The following is a 25,003-nucleotide window of genomic DNA, read 5'->3' as shown; positions in this document are numbered from 1 at the left end:
CGACGCGGCAGAACAGGTATGTCTGCAGAGCGGTGTCCTTGCCCACCTGCTCGCTTGACGGCTGTCCACCATTGTCGGCTGGAAAGGGCACCTTCTCTTATCTTTCGGCGGATACTGGTAGTGTGCGCTTGCTTGGCTCTGCGCAGACAGTTTTTTGCTTCACCTGTTGCCATAGCCGGAGTAGGCCAGCCGCAGCCAGGTGTGCATTGTTGGGCGAAGATCGGTGACGTCGCCAGGCACGTTGCTTCCTGTCAACAGCTTCCTGGCACTCAGGTGACCACAGGCTGGGTCTCCCCGGCATAGCCTCAGGGCTTTGGATGGAATGAATATCTGCATGCCCTCTTTGATCTTCTGTGTAAGTAAGTTTCGCACAAGAGACGTCAATGCTGTTGTTATCGGTGTAGTCCTTGCGATGCGCGCATGCATGAACTAAGCTTCATGCGCATGGATCAAGAGTCTTGCGACCTTTCGAATTATTTCGCAGATCTCGACTCTCGACTTCACCGACCTTTGACCCCAGGGCGTAGGGGTCAAACTCACTGAATAAACTCTTTCCTTCGCTTCGTAAACATAGCTTCCGACGCCCAAGTAACCCCCGCTGGCTAGGGCCAGGGCTAGCTTCAACTCAAAATAATCGACTTTATAGTGGCACCAACACAACCAAGTCGTGCTCAAAGCTGACTAATTGCTTCTACTTACCGGTTTAGTACCTTCACGAAAGAGAAACTAAGTTACTTGAGGCCCAACCCAAACTTTCCTTTTGTTGCTCTCCAAGTCAAGGTGGATCAGTATCCACAGAACGATCCGACAAGCTGCTCCACAGTCCCATTGACATTGTGGCTTATTTCTACCTTATCTTTTGTCACTCGGCTCGACATTGCATCTTGCCGTCTAAGGTCGAGTGGCCCTTCACCAGCGGGAACTCCTCCGAAGTATCGGTAAGTACTAGTAACCAGGCTCTCTGTAGCTCTGCTTCTACTGCGGAAGTTCGGTGTGTAAACTGTAAAACTGGGAGCTTTAGACCGCTTTTGTTGAAGCCCAGGTGACTTCATCCGTCACGATATTGAGCAAATGACTGTGATGAAAATCTTTCTTGAGAGTGCCACTACTTCACTGACATCAGCACTATGCTTTGTGGTTGATATTTTCTTACCACGTGCATTTGTGTACAATGTACAATAAGCTCAGTCACCTTTCCCGTAAAACTGGCTGATATCATGTGAAGTTCGGAAGCAAACTATAAACGTTACGGTACGAGTAAAGGTGCAGTTTAGGGTCCCAAATTATTTCGCACTTTCCCAGTGTTCTGTGTACTGTCACGCAGCAAGGTTTCTGGGGTTCAGGTACACAGAAAGCACTCGTAACAGTACACAACACTGGGAAAGTGCGAAATAATTTGGGAACCTCTAAACTGCACCTTTACCAACGTTACTTTGCGACCATAATTAGAGAGGTTCCGCATAACGTAATTACGTTAGTAAAAAACGTAGTTGATCTACGGAAAGTCTTACGTAAACTGCATGCGCATCTGGGTTCCGCCATACAGAGTTTTCAAATCACGTAGCTGCCCTTGACAACTCCGAACGCGGCAGTGTACGACCAGATCGACCTGGGGAGAGAGTCATAAATTTGTACCCCAATCCACTTACGGACCAGCTACGTTATCAGAGCCCTATCTACGTACTCTCCGTAGTCAACTTTCCGTAAGTGGAGTGCAAACTCGCGAATTCACGGGTTTTTCCCGCCCACTAACGTAAAGTTGCTCAACTTTACGTTGTGCGGAACCTCTCTAATATGAGCGAGATGCAACTCAACTGGCAGGATATTAGTTACTGTTGCTACCACTTGCTGTGGTGCTCTAGAACACATGGAGGGTGACAAAAGCACCCATTTTCAACCGCTTGAAGTTCAGTTTATGGTCCAAGCAAAGCAAAAACAACAACCCCGCAATGCATTCAAGTGCTGGTATGTGTCACGTTCTTGAGGAATCACAGCATGTTGTATTGCAAATGATCAAATTATCATGGTTTTGTGCTCTTTTTTTGTTTCTTGCGGCAGGCAGGGATGTGACCCTGGACCGCGACGATGTCTCGTTTATCAGGCCGTTCCAGTATCTCCTCAGGCTCTGGCTATCAGCCATTGCCTACATTTTCTTGTGAGGTTCCACCAGGCCAAGGGAAGGAGCCGGAGAATGCTGATGGAGAAGAGCTGTACGAACAATGGCCACTGCCAAGTGTGCAGCGAGCAAAGCCGCCACGGAAATCACCGAAGAAGGGCGCTGGAACTCGCAGCGCTCTGAAACCGCAGCACTTGAGGAAGCCAGCTGCCAGGTCACCGTCACCCAGGGTGACACATACCAAGAAGAAGAGCAGCTTTAGGGAGAGGCATGGTTTGGTGGTCAGTACTTATAGTGGTGAAAATGACGTGGTAGATAGGACCAGTTCATCCCATGCCACGGCGCTGGGGCAGAAACATGCAGACCGGCGGCGAGGCTCAACACCACGCATTTCTTCTGTGGGAAGTAGGCCAGTAGGGAAATCCCCAGCCAGACAGCAACTCAGGTCTGCGAACGAAGACGATCACAGCCATAGCAGTGGTGTAAGACTAACCTCAAACTATGATGTCACTTCAGATACTGTCAGCAACGGTCAGGGGGTACTATGCCCATCCAGTCCTGGACGTCGGCATTGGTCTGCTTCATCCAGCACGTACAAGTCTAGTTTTGACGAATCTGCCAGGAGAGGAAGCAGTGCCCAGAACAGGGACAAGCAGCAAGGGCATTCTGCAGCAGAGAAGCGCCCACGGCAGGACGTACCACAACGTGCGTGGAATGAAACACCCGTTTACGCTGTCGACAGTGTAACCAGATCAGGCTGGAGTCTCGATCAGAATGATGAATACGAGAAAGAAATGCAGAGAGTAGCGAGTTCTGGTAGCGGCTATGACGGAGGAGAGTCGTCGCTAGCCGGTCACGTTCACGCCGACCCAGCACGCATCCTGAATTCGTTGCCGAGCCGTAACATCGGACCAAGTCGTGTCAGCGTTCGTCGACTGCGCAACATCAAGAAGAGTAGGCCAGGCAGTGCCACTGGTACAGTTGACAAAGCAAGCCTTCGCTGTGTGACCACAGCTAGTGGTCGCCAATACTCTACTGCCGTTTGGTGAGTGTACATGTGACCATGAAGAGACTTTAATGCATAGCTATGATTATTATAGATCACAATTTGTGTAAGGGAATAGTCAAAATGTTGAAAAAAGACACGACCTATTGGTGGATTCAGAAGCGTTCCAAAGACAGGATTCACCGTAAATTTAGTGGTTGAAACATGATACATACTTGTACACACAAGTTCACAATGGCGGTACTTTTCATGGTTGAGCACTTTCGCAAGTCAACGGCAACTCCGCTTTGTGATATATACTCGCATGTATGTACGCAATGTGTCACGCACGCACTACCACTATGCAGTCTTTGGGATTTATGGTACTGCACTGCTACTAATTCTAAGGCAGAACCATGGTCCAAATTGTGAAATACTGGGCCGGCAACCTGACCCCTTCCCCCCCCCCCCCCCGACCGAATCCGCCGCTGCTTGTCGAAATGTGTATGTTTTTGTGCTATGAAGCCACTTGACTTTTCAGTGTTAGGAATGTCGTGATGCATTGCAAACTTGCGCCAGGATGGATTACACAGCTGGGGCGGCTGAGGCCGCCCCACTTTTTCGGCCGTTTTTTTTTTTTTTTTTGGAGCACACTCCATGCATGATCGCAGCTCAGCCCAAACGTGGAAAATAATGAAGAATCCTTGTCCCCGATCGTGGTTTATTGCAGAATCAAAAAAGTCTTTCATTGCACTCACAGCACACTGAAATGGCACCAAATGCCTGGAAATGCTTGCAAATTGGCTTCAATTTTTGAAAATTTTTCCCGTGGGAAGATAATGAAGAACCCATGTCCCCGATCGTAGCATCTTCTTGGTTTGTTGCAGAATCAAAAAGTCTTTCATTGTAGTTACACTGAAATGGCACCAAATGCCCGGAAATGCTTGCATTTGGCTTCAATTTTTGAAATTTTTTCCCGGGGGACGACCCCCGGACCCCCCTTCCAAGGCCACCCCACCTCCAAAGTCGGTGTGATGGGCCTGATGTGTGTGTTGCATTTACTTGTAGTCTCAGTGTGTTTTTGCGAGCTTCACCTTTCCTGGGCGCTGAACCATCTATGCGAAAGGGCATAGCCTGTACTGTTGAGCAGCTGCAGCTTCTGCAGCGTCAGGCGAAATTACTGGTCAGTCGGCGACACGTATTTTTCACAAAAATTTGCGTTTCACCTGCTGGGAGAGTATGCGTGTACTCGAGTCTCATCCTGAGCACGTTTTTTCTTCTTTTTTTCAGTTTCAGTATAGCTGTATTTTTCATTGCAAAGCCGTCTTCGATTGTTGTGTTTGTTGTCCAAACGAAGTGGACATTCAATCATGAAGGCAGAGGACATAGGAGCCTGATTGGAGTTTCTCGTGGCATAGGACGGCCACACAGAGACACTTTGGGATTTTCTGAATATAAAATACCGTACGCACGATGCTGAGATCAATTTGTGCGATATCAAATTGTTTGTAATCTACCACATCGAGCAGAACGGGATCCAAACACAAGCTTACCGACGGTTAGGCTGCCGACCTGACTGGACAAATGATCCCTGGCTTCACCAGACGCCAGAAGTCGGACACAATGTCCTTTGCCGCGACGTCCATCTCCAAAAAGAACTCCATCTTCGTCGTGAAAAGGCTTGAAATACTCAATATTCAACCGAGATTCGCGGTCTCACCCTTTCTCAGATCGAATCCTTTTTTGTTGTAGCAGTTGCAGGGCAGATCCCCGCCACTACTTCAACAGAAGATGGCTCCAAAGCATGCCTGGAACAAGCCATATCGAGGTTGCAAGCCACCCCTCTCAGCCCTTTTTTTTAAGAAATTCGAAATTTCAATGGTGGAAGATATGTTGAGAATGAGAGTCATGTGTGATTTGTCCGTGGTCTGGTTGTCTTGGTCTTGGTCATGTGTTCTGTACGTATTCGTCCCTGATTGGTCGTCTCGAGTTGTCGTCGGCTTATTACTGCTTGTTCGTTGTTGTTTCTTGGAGTCTTTTCTGGAGTCTTTTCGAGAGTCTTTTCCCGGGAGTCTTCCCGTTGTCCTTTTTGTCCTCACCAAGTTTGTCTCTCTCCTCCTGCGCCCTCGTCATTTCTTGGTATAATATAAGAGTATCGAAGATACAATCAAGAGTTTGCGTTGTTGTGTGGCGGGGGCCAGGGGGAGAAGCATTTCCTTTACAGATATACAATGAAGAGAATTTCAAAAAGTATGTTTCGCGGAGCGATCGCTCAACCTACGTCATTCAAACTTTGCAGGATGGTTCAGATGTACATGCTAGGCATGGAACCACAGAAGATGATATCATAGCTGACACACAGAGTCACACACACAGCAGATTCGTGTGCACAGATACTAAATTAGTGGACGTCGTCATCTTCTTCCCGCTGATCTCAAATGTACTATGACGTGCTATTTCGCCTGACGGTACACATCTCACCATTGATGAAGGACGAACGAAGCACAATGTGTGTAGTGTTGTGTGACATGCTCTGGACTGGCACGAAGCAGGAACCATGAAAGAAGCATGCAGACTGTCTGACACCTGACCAGAGGCTGAGCGCCTACCTGCAAGCACTTCCTTTTAAGGCCGTCTGTAATTATCGATCCTTTACACAAAATGAAACAGTTTCGTTTGTGGGTGGGTGGGTCGAAGAGAGTTTCGTTTTGGTAGCTGAAACATTATTTTTCGTTCAGGGGGTGGATGGGTGGGGCGGTCATAACTAAACTTTTCGTTCCATGAAAATTATCTACTTGTATAATGCCAAGTGGCCTCTTACATTGGGCAGAATGTAGGGGCTTTGCATTTTAAAAGATCTGATGTTTTCTTCATACACATGTCATGCTTGATCCCGCAAAGTCTACTTGGGTCTCTCGGGCTGAACAGCATTGGCTCAGCCCACTTCAAAATTGTGTAGTTGGTTGGCTGTACAAGGATAGTCTCCACACTGCAATGCTCTGATATCCAGGAACAAGGCACTGGACACAACAGATGTACCAAGCCTGTACGACGAAGTCTACCAGAATGCTGATGTCAGGCGCCTGTCGACGGTTAGCGAGGACCACGTTTCCACACACGGCAAGTCCAACCACACCATTGATGCCAGGCAAGCAAGTAAGCTGATCTCCAAGATGTCACTGTACTGTCTAGTGCTGAAGAGTCATAGCCTGTGCCATTCCTATTATGTCATGTACAACTGTCTACTGTAAGTGAACAAATATTCGACGTATATTTATCTTCGGATATTTTCGGCCTGGTCATGTTTGGCCGAAAATTTGTTGCGGCCGAAATTCTGTTTTGCAAGGTTCAGTGTGACAGTGTATACAGGCGGCAGCAGTACAGGCCGAAAATTTGATGCGGCCGAAATCGGTTTTAGCCCTGGGAGGCCGAAGTTTAAATGGGCCGAAAATTTGTGGACTTACAGTATACAGCTGAGCCACCATGTAGTGATGAAACGAATGTCAAAACCTAGTAACCGAATATTCTTTGGCTTATCGAACGAACGTACGAATATTCTTTAATTTCTTTTGGTAACAGAGATGCCATCACATGCCCTCCTCTCAGTCATTTGATGGATATTGTCATTATTATTAGGTATGACAAACGGTAGTGCCACATAAAATGCACTGCCACATAAGGCTACCTCGAAGTTCATTGGAAAGGCTTCCTGTCTGAAGCCTTTCCATACTGGTACTCGATGTTCCAGTTTTGTGACACGAGAATGGCACGAGAATTAGTGTACCGCTGAGTGTACCGCTATACAAGTGGTCGACACGTAGTCGACACGTTGTTGATACTTTTTTGACACGTGACCCCGTCAACGGTCTGCTTTGTGCCAATGCCACTCGGTAAACGCCGATGTCGCGTACGACAAAGACGACTATCCCGTACGCGAAATAGTTGAGAATTGCATGACGTGGACCTGACGGCAAGGACAACTGCGAGGAGGCCCCTTTCGGTACCCCTGACGGGAAGGAGAACTGCAGAAGTCGACGAAGTCGAACGAGGAGGCCCCTTTTCCGTACCCCATACTGCAAAGTGCCATTGATGGATACCTTTTGCACCTGGAACGACTCCTTAAACGCTGTCGCGGCGACTATCCCGTACGCGAAATAGTTGAGAACTGCTGACGTGGACCTTTTGCACCTCCGCCCCGTAAACGCTGTCGTGTCGGCGGAGTGAATGTGCAGGGTACTAGGGTGAAAAGAATTGCTGCAAAGACGTCCCCTCTACTAGGCTCTAGGCCTTTGCCTTTGGAGACATGGCGAACTGAATGCGCAGGGCGAAAAGAATTGCTGCAAAGACGCCCGCTCTAGGCCTTTGGAGACATCGTGGGAACTCCTTCCGGTACTATAAAACTGCTGACATGGCCGTGGACATGTACATGGAGAGTCATGGTGTGACTTCATGTACATGTGGGAATTCCTTCCGGCACCCCCGTACCGCAAAGCCAACGGTGGGGAAGGAGAAGTGCAGACGTGCAGGAAGACGAACGAGGAGGAACCAGGACGAGCGAGCAATGGCAGGACTAGCTGGACCGTAAGTAATAGCTGAATTGTGCATGACAACTTGACATCCATGCGGCACTCGCCACTTGCCACTGCATATTTCTTGTCCACTAACAATGTCTCTCCTCTGCCCCCTGTGTGTCCACGGCCCTGTTGCTGAATTGGCCCGATGAATCGAATGTCTTCCGCAACTGGAACGGCCCCGTGAACGCTGTCGCGTCGGCGACTGAATGCGCAGGAGGGAAAATATTGCTGCGAAGACGTCTCCTCTAGACGACGGTAAGGCACCCCATTGATATGTTGCCAGTGTGTGCCAGGGTATCGCGCGATGGTGAATGAGGAATGATGAAGGGTACGGTGGGACTGTAGACCTGTTACCTTCTACTAAGGCTGTGTTTACATGAAGCGTTTCAACCCGGGTTGAGTTCGACCCGGGTCAGATTTCAACCCGCCATGTGCACAAAATGAATGGCGCGTTCACATGACGCAAGAGAATTAGTGTACCGCTGAGTGTACCGCTATACACGTGGTCGACACGTAGTCGACACGTTGTTGATACTTTTTTGACACGTGACCCCGTCAACGGTCTGCTTTGTGCCAATGCCACTCGGTAAACGCCGATGTCGCGTACGACAAAGACGACTATCCCGTACGCGAAATAGTTGAGAATTGCATGACGTGGACCTGACGGCAAGGACAACTGCGAGGAGGCCCCTTTCGGTACCCCTGACGGGAAGGAGAACTGCAGAAGTCGACGAAGTCGAACGAGGAGGCCCCTTTTCCGTACCCCATACTGCAAAGTGCCATTGATGGATACCTTTTGCACCTGGAACGACCCCTTAAACGCTGTCGCGGCGACTATCCCGTACGCGAAATAGTTGAGAACTGCTGACGTGGACCTTTTGCACCTCGGCCCCGTAAACGCTGTCGTGTCGGCGGAGTGAATGTGCAGGGTACTAGGGTGAAAAGAATTGCTGCAAAGACGTCCCCTCTACTAGGCTCTAGGCCTTTGCCTTTGGAGACATGGCGAACTGAATGCGCAGGGCGAAAAGAATTGCTGCAAAGACGCCCGCTCTAGGCCTTTGGAGACATCGTGGGAACTCCTTCCGGTACTATAAAACTGCTGACATGGCCGTGGACATGTACATGGAGAGTCATGGTGTGACTTCATGTACATGTGGGAATTCCTTCCGGCACCCCCGTACCGCAAAGCCAACGGTGGGGAAGGAGAAGTGCAGACGTGCAGGAAGACGAACGAGGAGGAACCAGGACGAGCGAGCAATGGCAGGACTAGCTGGACCGTAAGTAATAGCTGAATTGTGCATGACAACTTGACATCCATGCGGCACTCGCCACTTGCCACTGCATATTTCTTGTCCACTAACAATGTCTCTCCTCTGCCCCCTGTGTGTCCACGGCCCTGTTGCTGAATTGGCCCGATGAATCGAATGTCTTCCGCAACTGGAACGGCCCCGTGAACGCTGTCGCGTCGGCGACTGAATGCGCAGGAGGGAAAATATTGCTGCGAAGACGTCTCCTCTAGACGACGGTAAGGCACCCCATTGATATGTTGCCAGTGTGTGCCAGGGTATCGCGCGATGGTGAATGAGGAATGATGAAGGGTACGGTGGGACTGTAGACCCGTTACCTTCTACTAAGGCTGTGTTTACATGAAGCGTTTCAACCCGGGTTGAGTTCGACCCGGGTCAGATTTCAACCCGCCATGTGCACAAAATGAATGGCGCGTTCACATGACGCATTGCGCTTGACCCGGGTTGAAATTTCGCCCCGGGTTGATTTCAACCCTCCCCCCAAGGGGAGGGTTGAAATCAACCCGGGTCAAGAAAATCGTACAAACGTACTTCTGTGCGTATCTCGCGCCAGGTTTGAACGGCACTGCAGATGCAAATTTCGCGTGAACGGATTCACGTGACCATACAGGACTGTAGAAGTGGACTTTTGGCGGCATATAAGTATTTGACCCGGGTCAACTGTCTTCATGTAAACACTCACCTCTTTTGTCTATCGTACAGACTTTCAACCCGGGCTGAACTCGACCCGGGTTGAAATTTCTCATGTAAACACAGCCTAACACGTTATCAGGTGGAGAGTGTCTTGTACTCACGTTATCAGGTCGAGAGCGTATTGTAGTCACTCTCTCTATTCCTGTACTTCATTACCTTTCAGGTGTACGTATAACTTTTCCAACAAACTTAATGGTTCACGTCTTCAGATAGAGAGCGTATTGCACCCACTGTCTAGTCTCTGTAGTGCATTGAGATTTTGTTGATCGAACATGAAATGGATACACAGACAAAGCCAGGCCAAGTACATGGCGAGATGTCGCCAGAAGAACGTCTTCAGGTAGAGCGCGTATTGCACCCACTGTCTAGTCGATTTTGTGGATCGCACATGAAATGGATACACAGACAAAGCAGGCCAAGTACATGAGAGAGTGGACGATGTGCAGATCGACACGGCCTGCGGGTACTTCATTAAAGTTACCCGTGACACTAGGATAAAAGTTAATCACTGCAAAAACATTGCCAAGGATGTGAGCACTTTGGACTTGACAGAAGAGTGCACGGGCGACGTTGACAAAACATACTGCGGTGACTGTCACTATCATGACAGCAGGGCACATCGCACGCAGCATCGCAGATCGTGTCGAATTGCGCATCATAATATTGCAAAATTGCTCCTGTGCATGCAAGTGGATTTCATTGCACTTCTCAGTTTGGGAAATGCTCGATTATGACAATTCTCCGTGTGAGTGCACTAGCCCTGAACAGACATGTAGGTGAACCGTTTGTGGTGTCTCATAGCCTACCTCACGACCTTCTGCTTTCTTTCTTCATCACTTGTATCTTGCAGGTATATCATCCCGTGACGACCACATTGAAGTCTGAATTTGAAGTGTGAAGATGCTTCAGCAACCACATCGTACTTTTCCATTGCTTTCATTGTGCTTCTACTGTGCATGTGTGTAACTTGTGGGGTAAACATGTGATGACATTGTATGCTGGCGACACGGTCAGATGTTCATGCGTCTAACGTACACCTGCATGTTATGCATTGAAAAGGGTTTGCCACTTGCGATCCTGGGACGAGTATCAGGTCCGCTTTGTCCTGTGTGGGCTGTATCAGATTGCTGCTCACTTCTCTATCTGTTGGATATGTGACTTTCTGCAAGTTTCTGGTGTATGATGGCCACGTCCTTGCTTGTCACTTTGTATGATATTACATTCTGTATTCGCTGCTTCCATGGCATGGTCTGCAAACTGCAATCATTGGGCAAATGTCATGTTTGCTATGTTGTGCTTTGGCCGTCAGCTTGTCTACACGCTGTAGTTGAATTATTTTTGTTTCACAACTGACTTCCTCAAGTACGGTGGCCACTGCTTTGCATGGCATTATACATGAAGAATTTCCTGTTTGTGTCGTGTGCATGTGCGTATGGGTGCGTGGCCACGTGTGTGTGCCGTGTGCATACACATGTTTGTGTATCTGTGTGCGGGGTAGCGAGGCGGGGAGGGCTGGTATGTATCAGTGTGTTATTGCAGTCGCATGGCTACATACAGTACATCGCGCGTGTGGTCATTATGTTTACCTTCGGGGTTGGGGTGGGGAGGGAACGGAAAAAGAGCTGAAATTATCCATATAAAAATCGCTCTGTGAGCGGTTCTGAAAAACCTTTACTGGTACTGCCCCGTCGTAAAAGTAAGAAATTAGAACTGGCCCATTGTCCCCCCAAATGCGAACTGATCCACCTAAATCGCGAATGACGGGACCCGAACGCACCAGTAGCACGAGGTTCCTACCTGTGGATGCAGATGGGGACGTTGGTCCGGACCATAGGCCATGTACTGTACTAGCGGTAGGCTTCCCTATCAAAATAATAAATTCTACTGCTACTACTGGTGTTACCCTATGATAATTGCCGTGATCCTGTGCCCTCCCGACCTCGTGCTACTGGTGCGTTCGGGTCCCGTCATTCGCGATTTAGGTGGATCAGTTCGCATTTGGGGGGACAATGGGCCAGTTCTAATTTCTTACTTTTACGACGGGGCAGTACCAGTAAAGGTTTTTCAGAACCGCTCACAGAGCGATTTTTATATGGATAATACATGTTATGTGCAACATTGGCAGTCCAGTATACCCATGCATGAGAAAACATGGAGTACAAAGTCACAGGCAGGCTGTGCGCACTGCACTGTATTGTGTTCGGCGTGCTTGTATATACATGCACTGCATTCGAAGTGATGTAACGAATACTCGAATGTGACTTAAAGAATATTCGAATGTTACAAACCGAACGAATGTTCGAATATTCGAATATTCGTTTCACCACTAATATACGGGTATCCTACACCTGGTAACATTCTAGCCTGTTCAAGCCTTCGGCGCCCGACAGTACTGTAGCTCTTGCAAAGCAACATGGCTGGAGTAAACATGACCTTCTGGATCCTGTATGTATCCTGCAGTCATTGGACATTGATGGCGAAAGCAAGTTTTGAGTTTCTTGCGTGTTTTAGTAATGACCTATTGTGAAGGAATGAGTGGGCATATAGTGGATAGTGGATAGAAAGTGGAAATGAATGAATATTTTAAGTATGCACAGTTATTTTTCCGGGTTTGATATCCAGAATTCGTTAAAAGATTTCACATCGCTAACTAACACAAATCAGAAGATTGTCAAGTTTGATTGGTGATAAAATAATGTGGTTTTACAGTATTCAGCATTCAGCACGAATGCATGATACTTTGTTGGGCTGCGCTCCATAGCCATGGGTACAATGAAAATCACATAACTACACTTCCCTCCACCGACTTTTTCAAACCTCCAGCCTGCTAATGCCGGTACAGGAAGGTAGAAGCCACCATTTTCAGAAAAAGGTAACGCATCCACTATGTAATTACCTTCCATAGCTTGTTGGTGAAAATGAGCGCCCTCTATGAGGACGGTTTCGGTTGATTTCCTTTTCCGAGTTGTGCCATCATTTTTTCTATGTGGTTGGGTTTTGAAGACACGCTTGCGGTGAAGCCCAGCTCATTCTCCATCTACATGGCACCTCATCACCTATCTGTCCACGATGGTGTACCGCAGCTTGGCCCGAGCAAGTCCGTATTCTCCATGAGTTATGTTGGTGCATCACAGATTGCTGCAAGCAAGTCTGTCTTCTCCATGAATCATGCCGGTGCAGCTATGACCGGGAATCTCCAATCAAGAAGGGATCAGCTTGACCAGTAAGTCATAACTGTGGTTTGCTCATTATTCTGACTAGTGTTCTAAGCATTCTGGAGAAGATACTAGACTAGGTGTACAGATATTCCGAAATATTGGGCAGAAATGATTGCAACATGTATGCGTGCATGTGAACATGTGTACGTGTGTGCGTGTGTGTACGTGTGTGCTTGTGTGTACGTGTGCGAGTGTGTGTGTGTGTGTGTGTGTGTGTGTGTGTGTGTGTGTGTGTGTGTGCGTGTTTTGTGTTTGGCTGTGCATGCATGTGTTTGTGTATGCCTGGATGTGGCATCCTTGTGTCCGTGTGCAGGGCCCGGCAAAATCCGCCGCCCAGATCGCGGCTAACATTCTGGGATGGAGTTTCATTTCAAGCTTGGAAGGTCAGTAGTGACTATGTGTGACTAGAAAGCACACACTTACAGTGTGACTAAGAAATGATCAGTTCTGTACTTACATTATGAATACATGTAGTATACATCGGCTGTGACGGAACACTTTCAACATTCTAGCCCTATCGTGTTCAGTCGCATGCGTTTCTCCCCAACACGTGCTCTTGTCTGCAAGTCCGTGAGCCATCTGTTCCCTCTCTGGCACTAGTGCCTCTCTTTCAAATTGAAGAGGGGGGGGGGGGGTCACTTAGCTTCTGCATAATTATACAGATGTGTATGTCTCCGCACCTGGAGTTTAGCATGGTACCGTAGGCCTATTGCCATTTTTAAAATCAACTGTTACTACAGTACTGTTGGTCGCCGAAGAACTAGGGGGTCAGCCTCCTAGCTTAGACCGTTCTTATTTTCATGTATTACAGTCTATGCACAGTTGAGTCACCGTGTATACATTGGTATGTTGTGCTTGGTGAAATTCTAGCCGGGTCGTTCTTCGCCGCTCCGTTCTTCGGCGCCCGACAGTGCTGTACTATCCACAGCAATGAACCAGCTTATCAGTCTACTCTTGAGTGCTTACATGCACGTAACACACCCTGCATAGGTAACGTCATGGACTGCTCAGTGACGCTGTCTATTTTGAAAGGGGGGGGGGGGGTTGCAAGCCTGGAAGGAGGGTGCAGTGCCACGCTGTATAAAGCCTAGTTCACATTCGACGGAACGCTGACGGTACGGGACGTAAGGGCCTGTCGGGAAGGCTGGGGTGAGCTGTAAAATCTTGTACGGTTCGTACGACACGACATGCTGCAGTCGTTGCGTCGTTCAACAGCGAACGGCGACAGTCATAAGGCACGGTCCGTGACGGGGTGACGTTTGGACCTAATTTCTTGTTTTTCGGGACTTCTTTTCAATTAGACACCCTTAGCAAACAACGGTAACGCTATTTTTTTTACGGTACTCGTACCTTGATCACCCAAATAGCGTTGAAGCTGCACCGTATAAACGTGATGGGGGCTGATTTATCGTTGTGACCAACGGTACGTGTTTTGGCCAAATATTGCATAGTCCGTATGCATTTCACCTTGTATCGCGTATATGGTGACAAAAATGGTTGTACCGCGCGAAATCAAAGCTACTCTCGTGGCAACAGCGTACTAAAAATAGCGTGCATCTTGCTAAAGGTCGAACCCAAATCACGGTATTTTCCCCCTTACGATAATACCGTTACAACATAACGTTTTTTGCGAAGGGTGTCTATTATCTCTCCTTCAATGAAGCGGAATCAAGTTCACAATATCAGGTTTTCATGAAGACCAAAAAAGTAGCTTTGAAAGGTGTGCCATTCAGAGAAATTACCAGCCTGACACGGAAAGCACTTCTTGTCCAAAGGAAAGACAAACCAAACTGCATTCAACTAGCTACTGCAGCGCGCATAAAGGCAACAGTAGCAGCAGTGCAAAAATGCAAATTACAGATCATACTCGGCACAGAATAATAATTTTAAATGATATGCATCATGAGACCATCACTGCGCATGTGCCCGCGTGGGCTAACTTGGCTTTGATACTCAAAGCCGGCATATGTGACATCAGACCTTATCTTGCCAAATTTCAACTCAAGTCGTGTTAGCCATTCTGCGAGTTATCATAGGAAGCGCGGTGTTCGAAATGCTAACAATTTCCAAGTACGAATCGGGAGCAGCCGGCGCACGACGCCGTCTCCTGTTCACACTCAAAATGCAGCTGTTTTGTACGCTTGCGTTCCCGTCTACGGTATGAAAAGTTGAATCAATCCAACTCTTCCCGTCGCTTCCCGATCCGTACGGCGGTACGGTTGCGTTCCCGTTTCTGGTGTTCACATTGGACCCCGTCAGACTGTCCCGTCGCTTCCCGTCGATCCTAACGTTGCGTCCCGTCGCGCCTCGTCGAATGTGAACTAGGCTTAACTTTGGCCGCAGGTGTACACTATGTGTTCCCGGGTATACCATATTCAGTGTTTCGTTGTTCTCTTGTTCCTGTGGCTCACCAGCTGAAGAAGAAGATACAAGGTCGCTTGAAAGATGTTTGGTTCACCTTTGGAATCTGGCGCACTTCATTGAAGACTATTGAAGGTAGGCCTGCTTTTGAAACATTTCTCCTCGAGGAAAACTTCACAACCGGCTGGGTTTGTTTTCATTGGTCCAGTTTGGGGCGGGGGGAAGGGCAGGACCTTATTCTATATCCTTGTGGCATGGCCCGAGTATGATAACTACCTAAGAGTAATGTAATAGTTCAGGAAATTTTTGTATTGACGCTCAGCTCAAGTGAGAATGTTGAAATCGAATATTGGCACACGCAGTGAGGCTGTCAAAGGTTGGCAACTTGGCATGCGATGGGCGAATACTTTGTACTTGCCCATGAGGTAGTGCCTTTGTCTATATCCGACGTGAGTAGCACATGTGGCTGACGTCATTCCTGCTCATACACGTCAGTACCACCCTGGCCTTGTTCGAGATTCCAAACGTATCATGCATGTACCTGTGCTGGTACCCTAGGTCAGGCACCGGTGTACAGCGCAACATCAGTTGTTTTGATCTCATCCTTGGACTTATGGATCGTCTGTTTGTTTTCAGGGAGGTTTGGTAGCAGCGTGGTCGCCTACTTCAGCTTCTTACGAGCCTTGCTCTTTTTGAACTTCTTCCTCACCGTAATGACCATATCGTTTGTGGTGGCACCGCAAATTGTCAGCGGAGGTGAGTTAGGTCAATCGCAGGCATTCTTGTGCGAGAGCGCCGTAGCAACCGACTCAGTTGTGATTGTGATTAAACGTGAAGCTCGTAGTCGTAACATGGCTTCCTCTCTCTCTAGGGCGATTGTATACATGTGTATGCATATGATTACAAATTTGTGAACGTGTATACGTCTATCTGCCTGTTTCGATTACCCTAGTAAAATAAAAATATACTACTATCTGGAATTGCACATGTATGTAAAATTATGTGCATCTGTTGGGATGCGCGCGTGCGCACATGGGTGTGTGTGTGTGTGTGTGTGTGTGTGCATGTGTGCGCACGCATGTGCGTGCGTGCGCACGTGTGTGTGTACATGTCCATGGGCATCACAGATAACAGGTCTTTCCTGAACGTCACAGAGTCGTATCGCTGGGACCAGGTGTTGGTGGACTGCATTGTGGGACGTGTAAGTTGCCAGGAAAAACTGCTTGTTTCATGCAGGTCATCTTTCTCTCACTCATCCACGTCCATGTAAGCAGCAGATTGTTTGTCCGTTTCACTACAGGGTGTTCTGCGGGAATCCATTGTCTACTACGGCATATATACCGATCAAAAGGTCGGACCTTTCAACCTGCCGATCGCATATCTTCTCACTGGCCTGCTGGTCCTCGTCACCTCCTTTGCCTGGGTGCTATGGAGGTAAGCTTTGACCTCTCTCATTTCTACATGTATATGCCCCCCCCCCTGTAGGGGCGTGTCAGGGTCACTAATCTAGGACTGATAGTCCATAGGGAATTACAAGAGGCGGAAAAGAGGCAGGATGAGGGGAAATCTCCGAATATGGATGAATTGTATTATATAAGGCACAGCCTTCACATAGATCAGAAGTAACCCCGAGATGGAGCATGCTTCTAAAATGAGCATATGTGGAAGTTTTCCTCGCCACTCAGCTTACACTGGGCTATGCGCAGCCCCTATCATCAATCGCCTGCTTTCACAATGTGTCAATGTCGTGTCGTCTCGGCCGTTCGACGAACTACTTCTCTACGCTCTCGCCATGCCACACAACAAAATACTAGGAAAATAGTTGTTTCTCGATACCGAGAGAGAGAGCTTTTCTGTAATGATCTTCAAGCGCCGACGAGAGAACTGACAACTAACAACAAGACAAGACGAGACAACGGAATATATGTATAGTGAAGGCGTACAACGGGGCCAAGACGAGACAGTGTGTATACAACGGGGACAGAAGACGGTGCAGCCGCATGTACGCAGGAGCCAGAGACCGCGCAGCAGCGTGTACCAGGGTTCAGCAGCATGTACAACAAAGAGACACAAACGCAGCAGCATGTACGACAAAGAGCTACACGCGTAGCCGCATGTACAACGAAGAGATACAAGCGCAGCCACATGTACAACAGTCGCATATGGGAGATTGTGAAAATGCCCTCTTGTTGTCCTTTGTAGATGCCGTGTGCGTGAATGAGTGTGCGTACATGCACACCAATATCCTACACGATGTATGGTTGATGAAATTGTAGCTGTTGTGTTTGTGTTTCTGATCCCGTGAATGCTGTAAACAGTATTGGATTCTCACACCAACAGCAACAGCTGCAGAAGTTCAACACAACGTACAAATACACCAACAAAGTCTTCAGTGCCTGGGACTTCAACATCGCTAACGATGATACTGCAAAGCTCAAGGCCATTGCCACCCGCAGAGAGCTGGAGGTAAAGGATCATATCTACCTGTCCACTATAGAAGTCTTGCACTGTTATCTTGCACTGTTATCTTGCACCGTTATCCGTCTCTAGTCTACGAGTACAGCCGTCACAGCCGTCACAGTCACTCATTGTCCTCTTCTGATACTTTTCGATCTACCCGTGCATTGCGTACTAATTTCGTTATTTCGATCAGAGTGAGACTTTTTGTTTGGACTCTTCCAATAACTGTGCCAACCATTCTGACGCCCAACTGCATGCTATATAGCCAGGCAAATCCTTAGCCAAAGTGCTGTTGCAAAAGCAGAATAATTAAGCCAGAAAAGCAGCAGCTACTTGACTAGAAAACCGGCTCGCAAACATGAACTGGTTGGCCAAGTATGCAATGGTGTACCGGAAACACACTCTGCACGTGGCACTTGGTTGAAAAGCGGAAAATCATAGCTCTAAAGCCATACTTATACTTGGCTTTCTGTGATTTTGATAATTCTTTTACTACTAGGTGCTTGGATCTTTCCGGTTTACTTTTGTTCACCGTGTTTGGTTTCAATATCTTCATCAAAATACATGTAAACACAAGGAAAACAAAATGACAACTGAGTAAGAGGTTCCAGCAGCAGAGAATCAGTGCGCGTGCTGTGCTGGCATGGGTACAGGAAGCAAGTACAAAAGATTCTAGCATGCACACATGGAGAGCGGGATGCGTATATGGATACACCACACCCGTCCGCAGTGTGCGTGATCTGTGTACATCGCTTATAAGTTGTGTGCCTTGTGTTTGTGTGTGATATCTGGATCTCTGCCGTTACTGTGAAAGGAATACGTTGCAGATGACAAAACATCACGGCAACGACTATCCTGGCGTGAAAAGTTTAGACTTTATCAGAGACGTCTGGTGGTAAACATTCTTGTGGCAGGCTTTCTGGCCTTGGCTGGTTGGTGCATCTACCTCACAACTAACCTTTCCATTGAAGCAACGCGAACTGGTTTGGAGCCAACTGTAATTTTGAAACATGGTTCTAACTTGTGCGGTGTGATGTGTGATGTGATGTGTTGTGTGTGTGTATGTGTCCCATATGATGCAGTGGTATGTGCAGCGATTTCCAATCGAGAGGTTGCGGGTTCGATTCCCGATGATTATGGTCACACACGTCTTTCTTCTCTTTCTCAGACTCCTCCTGACTTTTCTATCATTCTCCTGGATGGTTATCAACAGCCAGTGCATGCCAGAGTATGTGGTGTGATGTGTGTGCGGGGAAAAAATGAAAAAAGACCAAAAAGTAGGGATTCACTGACCAGAAAAAGCCACTTCATAGCTGTGTGGTGTAGACCAGGCTGAATAGTGGTGGTCAATTCTTCAGCCTTGCAAGCTCTTGAATGGTGCAATCCCAGCACAAGCTGCTATGGCTTCTGCTGAGGCATTGCTATCATCGCCTCTGGCGATGGGCGTCAAATGGTCAACGGTGTGTGTGTGTGTGTGTGTGTGTGTGTGTGTGTGTTTGTCCCATATGGTGCAGTGGTATGTGCAATTGATTTCCAAGCGAGAGGTTGCGGGTTCAATTCCCGACGATTATCGTCGCACACATCTTTCTTCTCTTTCTCATTCTCCTAGCTCTTCTTTCATTCTCCTGGGTGGTTACCAACAGCCAGTGTATGCCGGAGTATGTGGTGTGGCGTGTGTGTGTAAAAAAAAAAGAATAAAAAATGGAAAAAATGAAAAATAGGGATTCACTGGCCAGAAAAAGCCACTTCAATCAGCTGTGTGGTGGATACCAGGCTAAAATTAGTGGCGGTCAATTCATCAGCCTTGCAAGCTGTTGATTGGTGTAATCCCAGCACAAGTTGCTATGTCTAACATAGCTGTTCGCTATCATCGCTTCTGCGATGGGCATGTCTGAGTCTGAGTCTGAGTGTGTGTGTGTGTGTGTGTGTGTGTATGTGTGTGTGTATGTGTGGTTCCTTTGTTGGTTTTCAGGTTTATATACTTTCTGTTTTGACGTCCACCTGTCGTATTTTCCGGAGTATAAGCCACACTTTAAAAACACCAATAATTCACGCCAATAAAAGTCATTGCGGCGTATTATCCTACGATGGTCAAATTTATGGTGGTATATGCAGTAGATGTCTGTATTTTGTGGCAACAAACTCTGGGTCCGCCGTATACTCAGGTGTGGCTTGTACTTCGGAAATACACTACCTGTTGACCTAGGGGCTACTTCTGGCTAGATAAAGTCTTGTTTACTCTAAAACGGCTGCAGAAAATCTCATTAAAATGCTGTATGTGTTACCTCCGTTTGTGTTCATTCCTAGCAACTCCTATTTTTATCCTTATTTCCCATGTCTCTTCTCCACTTGTTTCTTTTACTTGTAGCAACAGTCGACAACTGAAACTGCCATGTACTATTTGAAAACACTGGCATCCTCGTTAACGATAGCTGCATTCAATGCCGTTCTTCCGATTATCTTCGAGTCCCTGACTGCACTCGAGAAGTGGAGAACACCAAGGCAGGAAGTCAAGTACACTTTGATGCGGTAAGATGCTTGATAGGTTGAATTCATGTACAGGTACATCATCGTCACCGTGCATTTTTTTGTGTCCACCAGGCACGCAAAGTGGGTTAGTCTAAGACCATGATTGAGATACGAGGGATGCCTGCCTGACTGGTTTAAATCCTGCCTGGGAGCAGTTTTTCCAGCTGTGCCGTCACCTGCAGTCAACAGAGAACTAGAGGCCAGGCACAAAAGGGTACATGGTGTTGAGTCGGGCTCGCTCGTTCGCAGACTGTTAGACAACAACTGGATGGGTTCTGAGATATCTCTTACTTAGACTATCATGATCTCAGACAATACTACAAGACAAAAGCAAAAGGGAAAACCACTCGAAAAACCATGTCCGCCATTCCAACTCTCTCTCTCCAGAACTCCCTCCACACAAACTCACAACTCACTCAAAGTATGGAAAAGCCCGCGCAAAGCAATAAACACGTGACACGCAGATACCGCGCGACACTAAAACACAGCTAACAGTGCACTACACGTAGGTAGTGACGACAATGCAAAGTCAGATACATGGCGACTGATATCATGCAGATCAGTAGCAGTTCAGTTAGTTGAGGTCGAACCTCAACACATGGATCTTGCCATTTGTGTTTTCGGCACTTGTGTCAGTGGCTGTGAGACTTATGCCTCGGCCCCACCATCAGGCGCTGCATCTGCCACTGGATTTCCCGGATGTTAGCGGCTGTCGTTAGTTAACAAGGTAACAGAGATGATAATGTCCCTTCATTTAACAAGATCTAAACAGCTAGTTGTCTGGAGTTTGAGTGCCGTATTTTCCGGAGTGTACACCGCACTGGAGTATGAGCCATACCCAGATTTTTGTCATGAAATTAATACAGACGTCTACCCTGTATATCACGGTTCATTTGACCATCATAGTATACGTCTCACCGACTTATTTAGTGTGAATTATTATGAGTGCTTAGTGGGACGTATACTCCGGAAATAAGATAAAGCGAGTGCACTAACCACGCTTCCATGACAACCCTGGGGCAGGTGATCAATCAGAGTGACATGTTCTAGATGGGACATCTCCCCGACTGGCATGGGATAGCTCTAAAGCGAGGGTGCTTTCCCCTTGCGGATTTGTTTTTGTTTGTTAATTAACTGCAGTCAGATGCTGAATCCTAGAGGCATCTCCTTGGGCTCTAGGTAATCATCTTCCTTGAGAAAGAGAACTGTCAGCCTCATGTTTGGAAAGCAAATGTTCTAGCCATTCAACCAACCACCAGACTATGCGGGGCATAGCAGCCGGTCTGGCCTGTCCCACTTTGGCCGGACCACTTCTTTTTTTAACACAATGCCAAAAGTGCCCAGAATGCAGGATTTTGCACCCTAGTTTCAACACTTTCCTGGGGGACACCCCCCGGCTGGACCACATCCAACGGTGGTGCTACGTGCCTGCTATGTGCTTGTGTATGCCTGCTATGTGCTTGTGTATGCCTGGTTTGTTGCCATGTTCATGTTGGCATGTTGCCACGGCTTTCAGGACTGTTTCAATCCGGTTTGCATCGCTCGGTGTGCTAGTGGGATCTCTATTTCTGCGCCTGAGGAACTGCGACACCAAAAACATCGTGACGTCTCCGGAGTGTGGGGTAAGACTGAGAACAAAGTGATGATTGGGCAACAGAAGCCCATTGTTCTCATTTTGCACAGACATTCACTCTTTTCGGCATTTCATGCTGCATTCGCTGTTATGACAGTGTGAGAGGGAAGCATCCCCGCTCTCTTCTCTCTGTATCAAATCCGATGTGGTCTGTGCGTTGTGAAGGATGGTGTGCTGTGTGCGTTGTGAAGGGCGGTGCACGATGCTCGCATCGCTCACTTTGCTTGACAATGGTCTAATGGGTAAAGCCATGGTCTATTGGGTAGCAGCAGCTTGTGGAAGGTGTGTGACAACCTTCCTACCTCCTACTGCAATGCTATAATGTGCCATAACTGGTTCCGGTTCAATAATCAACTGTGACCTGCACCATAATCACCTGCGTCCTGTACCTTTTAGTGAACTGTGTCCTGTACCATGTACCATGCTCTGCTGTAGTGCTGGGAGTTGTCTGTTGGCCAGGAATTTTACCAGCTGGCCGTGCTCAACTATCTGATAGTGCTCTTTTCCACACTATTCGGAGGACTGGGACAGAGGTGTGTATCCTAGTAGTAGGACAGGTGCACATTTTAGAGTGCCATGTCTTCGGCACCACTTTCATTGTACTATGTTCTCGTCCTAAGTTTTCATGGTTTATTCCCGTGACAAGTGTGTGTGTGTGTGTGTGTGTTTGTGTGTGTGTGTTGTGTGTGTGTGTGTGTGTGTGTGTGTGTGTGTGTGTGTGTGTGTGTGTGTGTGTGTGTGTGTGTGTGTGTGTGTGTGTGTGTGTGTGTGTGTGTAGGTTGCGGGTTCAATTCCCGACGATTATGGTCGCACACGTCTTTCTTCTCTTTCTCGGACTCTTCCTGACTTTTCTTTCATTCTCCTGGGTGGTTACCAACAGCCAGTGTATGCCGGAGTATGTGGTGTGGTGTGTGTGTAGAAACAATTGGAAAAATGAAAAATAGGGATTCACTGGCCAGAAAAAGTCACTTCAAACAGCTGTGTGGTGGATACCAGGCTAAAAATAGTGGCGGTCAATTCATCAGCCTTGCAAGCTGTTGAATGGTGTAATCCCAGCACAAGTTGCTATGTCTAACATAGCTGTTCGCTATCATCGCTTCCACAATGGGCATGTCTGAGGTCTGAGGTGTGTGCCCGCGTACGTGCGCTTGCTTCTGTATGTCAATATTTTCTGGGATTCAGACCTAGAATTGATCGCACATGCACCCGGTTATCATCTCATCAATGTCCATACTGGCACTCAGCATATTATACCCTTGCCAGCTGAATCTGAAACCTTGGATTGGAGATGAGGCCATGGGATTTTCAGTGATAATTATTATTTGTCAGGAATTTCCCAAAGGCCAAAGTCTATTGGTATTCTTCTAAAAAGTATGATTTTTACCAGATAGATAAATTGTTTGTTTTGGTTGGTTGGTTTTAGACTGATGTACTCGAAGTGGGATTGGTATCATAACACCATTGGTCCCCCAAACTTTCCCCTGGTGCGCAACGTCCTGGATCTACTCTACACGCAGATGATTATCTGGTAGGTGGCGCAGACAACACTGGTTGCTTGTATTCCAAGGTGATATCTATGGGTGTTCGGCGCATATATACATAATTATAATTTCAGCTATCTTTGGCCTTGGCTTTCGAGGCCCAATTTACTGGTGGCTGAAAATTTGGTTTGCAAGGTTCAGTATGACAGTGTATACAGCCAGGGGCAGTACAGGCTGAAACTTTTAATGTGGCCGGCATGTGTTTTAGCGCTCGGAGGCTGACATTTTTTTAAATGCAGGGAAAAAGTGTAGACTTACAGTAGTAGATTGTAGCTGTTGGTTGTGTTGGTGTGTTGCACCCCTGGAGATAAGTGCATGGACATTGTGATGATAGCACCTGCGACCCGACTGACCAGTTCATGGGGATATCCTCTAAAATCACGGGTGATGGCAGGGTGGGAGTATGGTCTAGAAATCATGGGTGCTGGCAAGGTGGGTTATGGTTTTAAATCATGGTAATAGCCGGATGCAGATGTCTCCCTTTGACTTCCATCCCGCCCTTCGTACCAGGCTTGGTTTCTTCTTCTCGCCCGTCTTGCCGGCAATTGGTGTGGTGTCACTGTTCTGCTTCTTCTACATCAAGAAAGTAAGTCATTTATCACTCGATGTCCAGGTTCTGTACCATTCTTTGCCCCAGCTACCCTGTGAAACAATACAATGCGCTAATTGGGGCTCTAAATTTCGGGAAATTTCACCAGGCCCCAACCCCAGAGTACTCCGCCAACGGCACATGCATGACCGTACTACCCAAAAAAGCCTTCTGACGCCCCTGATGTTATTGTGAAAACTTCGCTGTATGAAACTTTCTACTCTCTCTTTCTCTCTCTCTCTCTCTCACTCGCTCGCTCTCTCTCTCTCGCTCTCTCTCTCGCTCTCTCTCTCGCTCTCTCTCTGTAATCGTCCATTTCTGCAACTTGTTGGTCCCTCTTTTTCCTGCATGGAATCAGACTTTTCTTGTTGATAATTGATATTTTATCATATTAGCCAGTGCTTTTTGACATTGATGTAGAAATTATATAGGGCGACATGGCAGTGGGGGGGGGGGGGGGGGGGTATTTGTATACCTGTTCCTGCTTCACTGGGGGGGGGGGGGGGGGGTAAAGTGTCACAGGGGGATCTTTTTTCCCAATTCAGTGGTGATTGTCATATTTGTACCTGTGTTGTATTTGGCTGCTGTAGTGGGCACTGCTCTGGTTCATGATACCCTCTACAAAGCCTTACAAGGGTTATCGCAACAGTCAACTCTTCAATGGACTGTTACTTCTGGTACTGTGCCTCGCACTCATACCAATCGGCATTGTCGCATTCGAGTGAGTAGACTGCCTACAATGTACTAAGGATACGGAGTAGGGTGGTGCGCCCGAAGATATGCATTTTGGCCACATCCTGTATTCAGCGTGTGTTGGCTGCCACTTTAAAGCCTGAACAGTTACACTTTACGAGTGATAGTTGTTATTTTTCCTTGAGAAGTTTAACGTGGCGAGGCAGATTGGAAGGAAGAGATGCAGTCGATGCTGAATGTCCTTGTTTTATTGTTTGTTTTGTTTCTTTAGAGCTCGGCCATCTTCTCATTGTGGTCCATTCAG

The 25,003-nt window shown here is 47.6% G+C and overlaps 1 protein-coding gene and 1 long non-coding RNA gene across 3 annotated transcripts; both read left to right on the top strand.

Annotated features, from left to right (window-relative positions):
* Positions 1-585: 585 nt before the first annotated feature.
* Positions 586-25,003, top strand: LOC135809879 (transmembrane channel-like protein 7; the record flags this gene model as incomplete). Of its 2 annotated transcripts, none has more annotated exon segments than XM_065323321.1 (18): positions 586-938; positions 2,063-3,161; positions 6,112-6,257; positions 12,679-12,898; positions 13,207-13,276; positions 15,308-15,389; positions 15,891-16,010; positions 16,382-16,455; positions 16,555-16,688; positions 17,573-17,720; positions 18,529-18,711; positions 20,083-20,243; positions 21,760-21,865; positions 22,312-22,409; positions 23,300-23,404; positions 23,928-24,003; positions 24,597-24,727; positions 24,971-25,003. In XM_065323321.1, coding segments are annotated over 17 exon segments (2,963 nt in total), but the record flags the coding sequence as incomplete, so codon positions are not given.
* LOC135810866 (uncharacterized) lies at positions 8,155-11,069 on the top strand. The gene is made up of 2 exons (XR_010552433.1): positions 8,155-9,200; positions 10,526-11,069. It is a non-coding gene; the product is annotated as an uncharacterized LOC135810866 (long non-coding RNA).

Source organism: Sycon ciliatum, chromosome 2, assembly GCF_964019385.1.
Source record: "Sycon ciliatum chromosome 2, ocSycCili1.1, whole genome shotgun sequence".
NCBI classification, from domain to species: Eukaryota; Metazoa; Porifera; class Calcarea; order Leucosolenida; family Sycettidae; genus Sycon; species Sycon ciliatum.
Note: the sequence above shows the minus strand (reverse complement) of the source record. Positions and strands in the feature narration are given on the sequence as shown.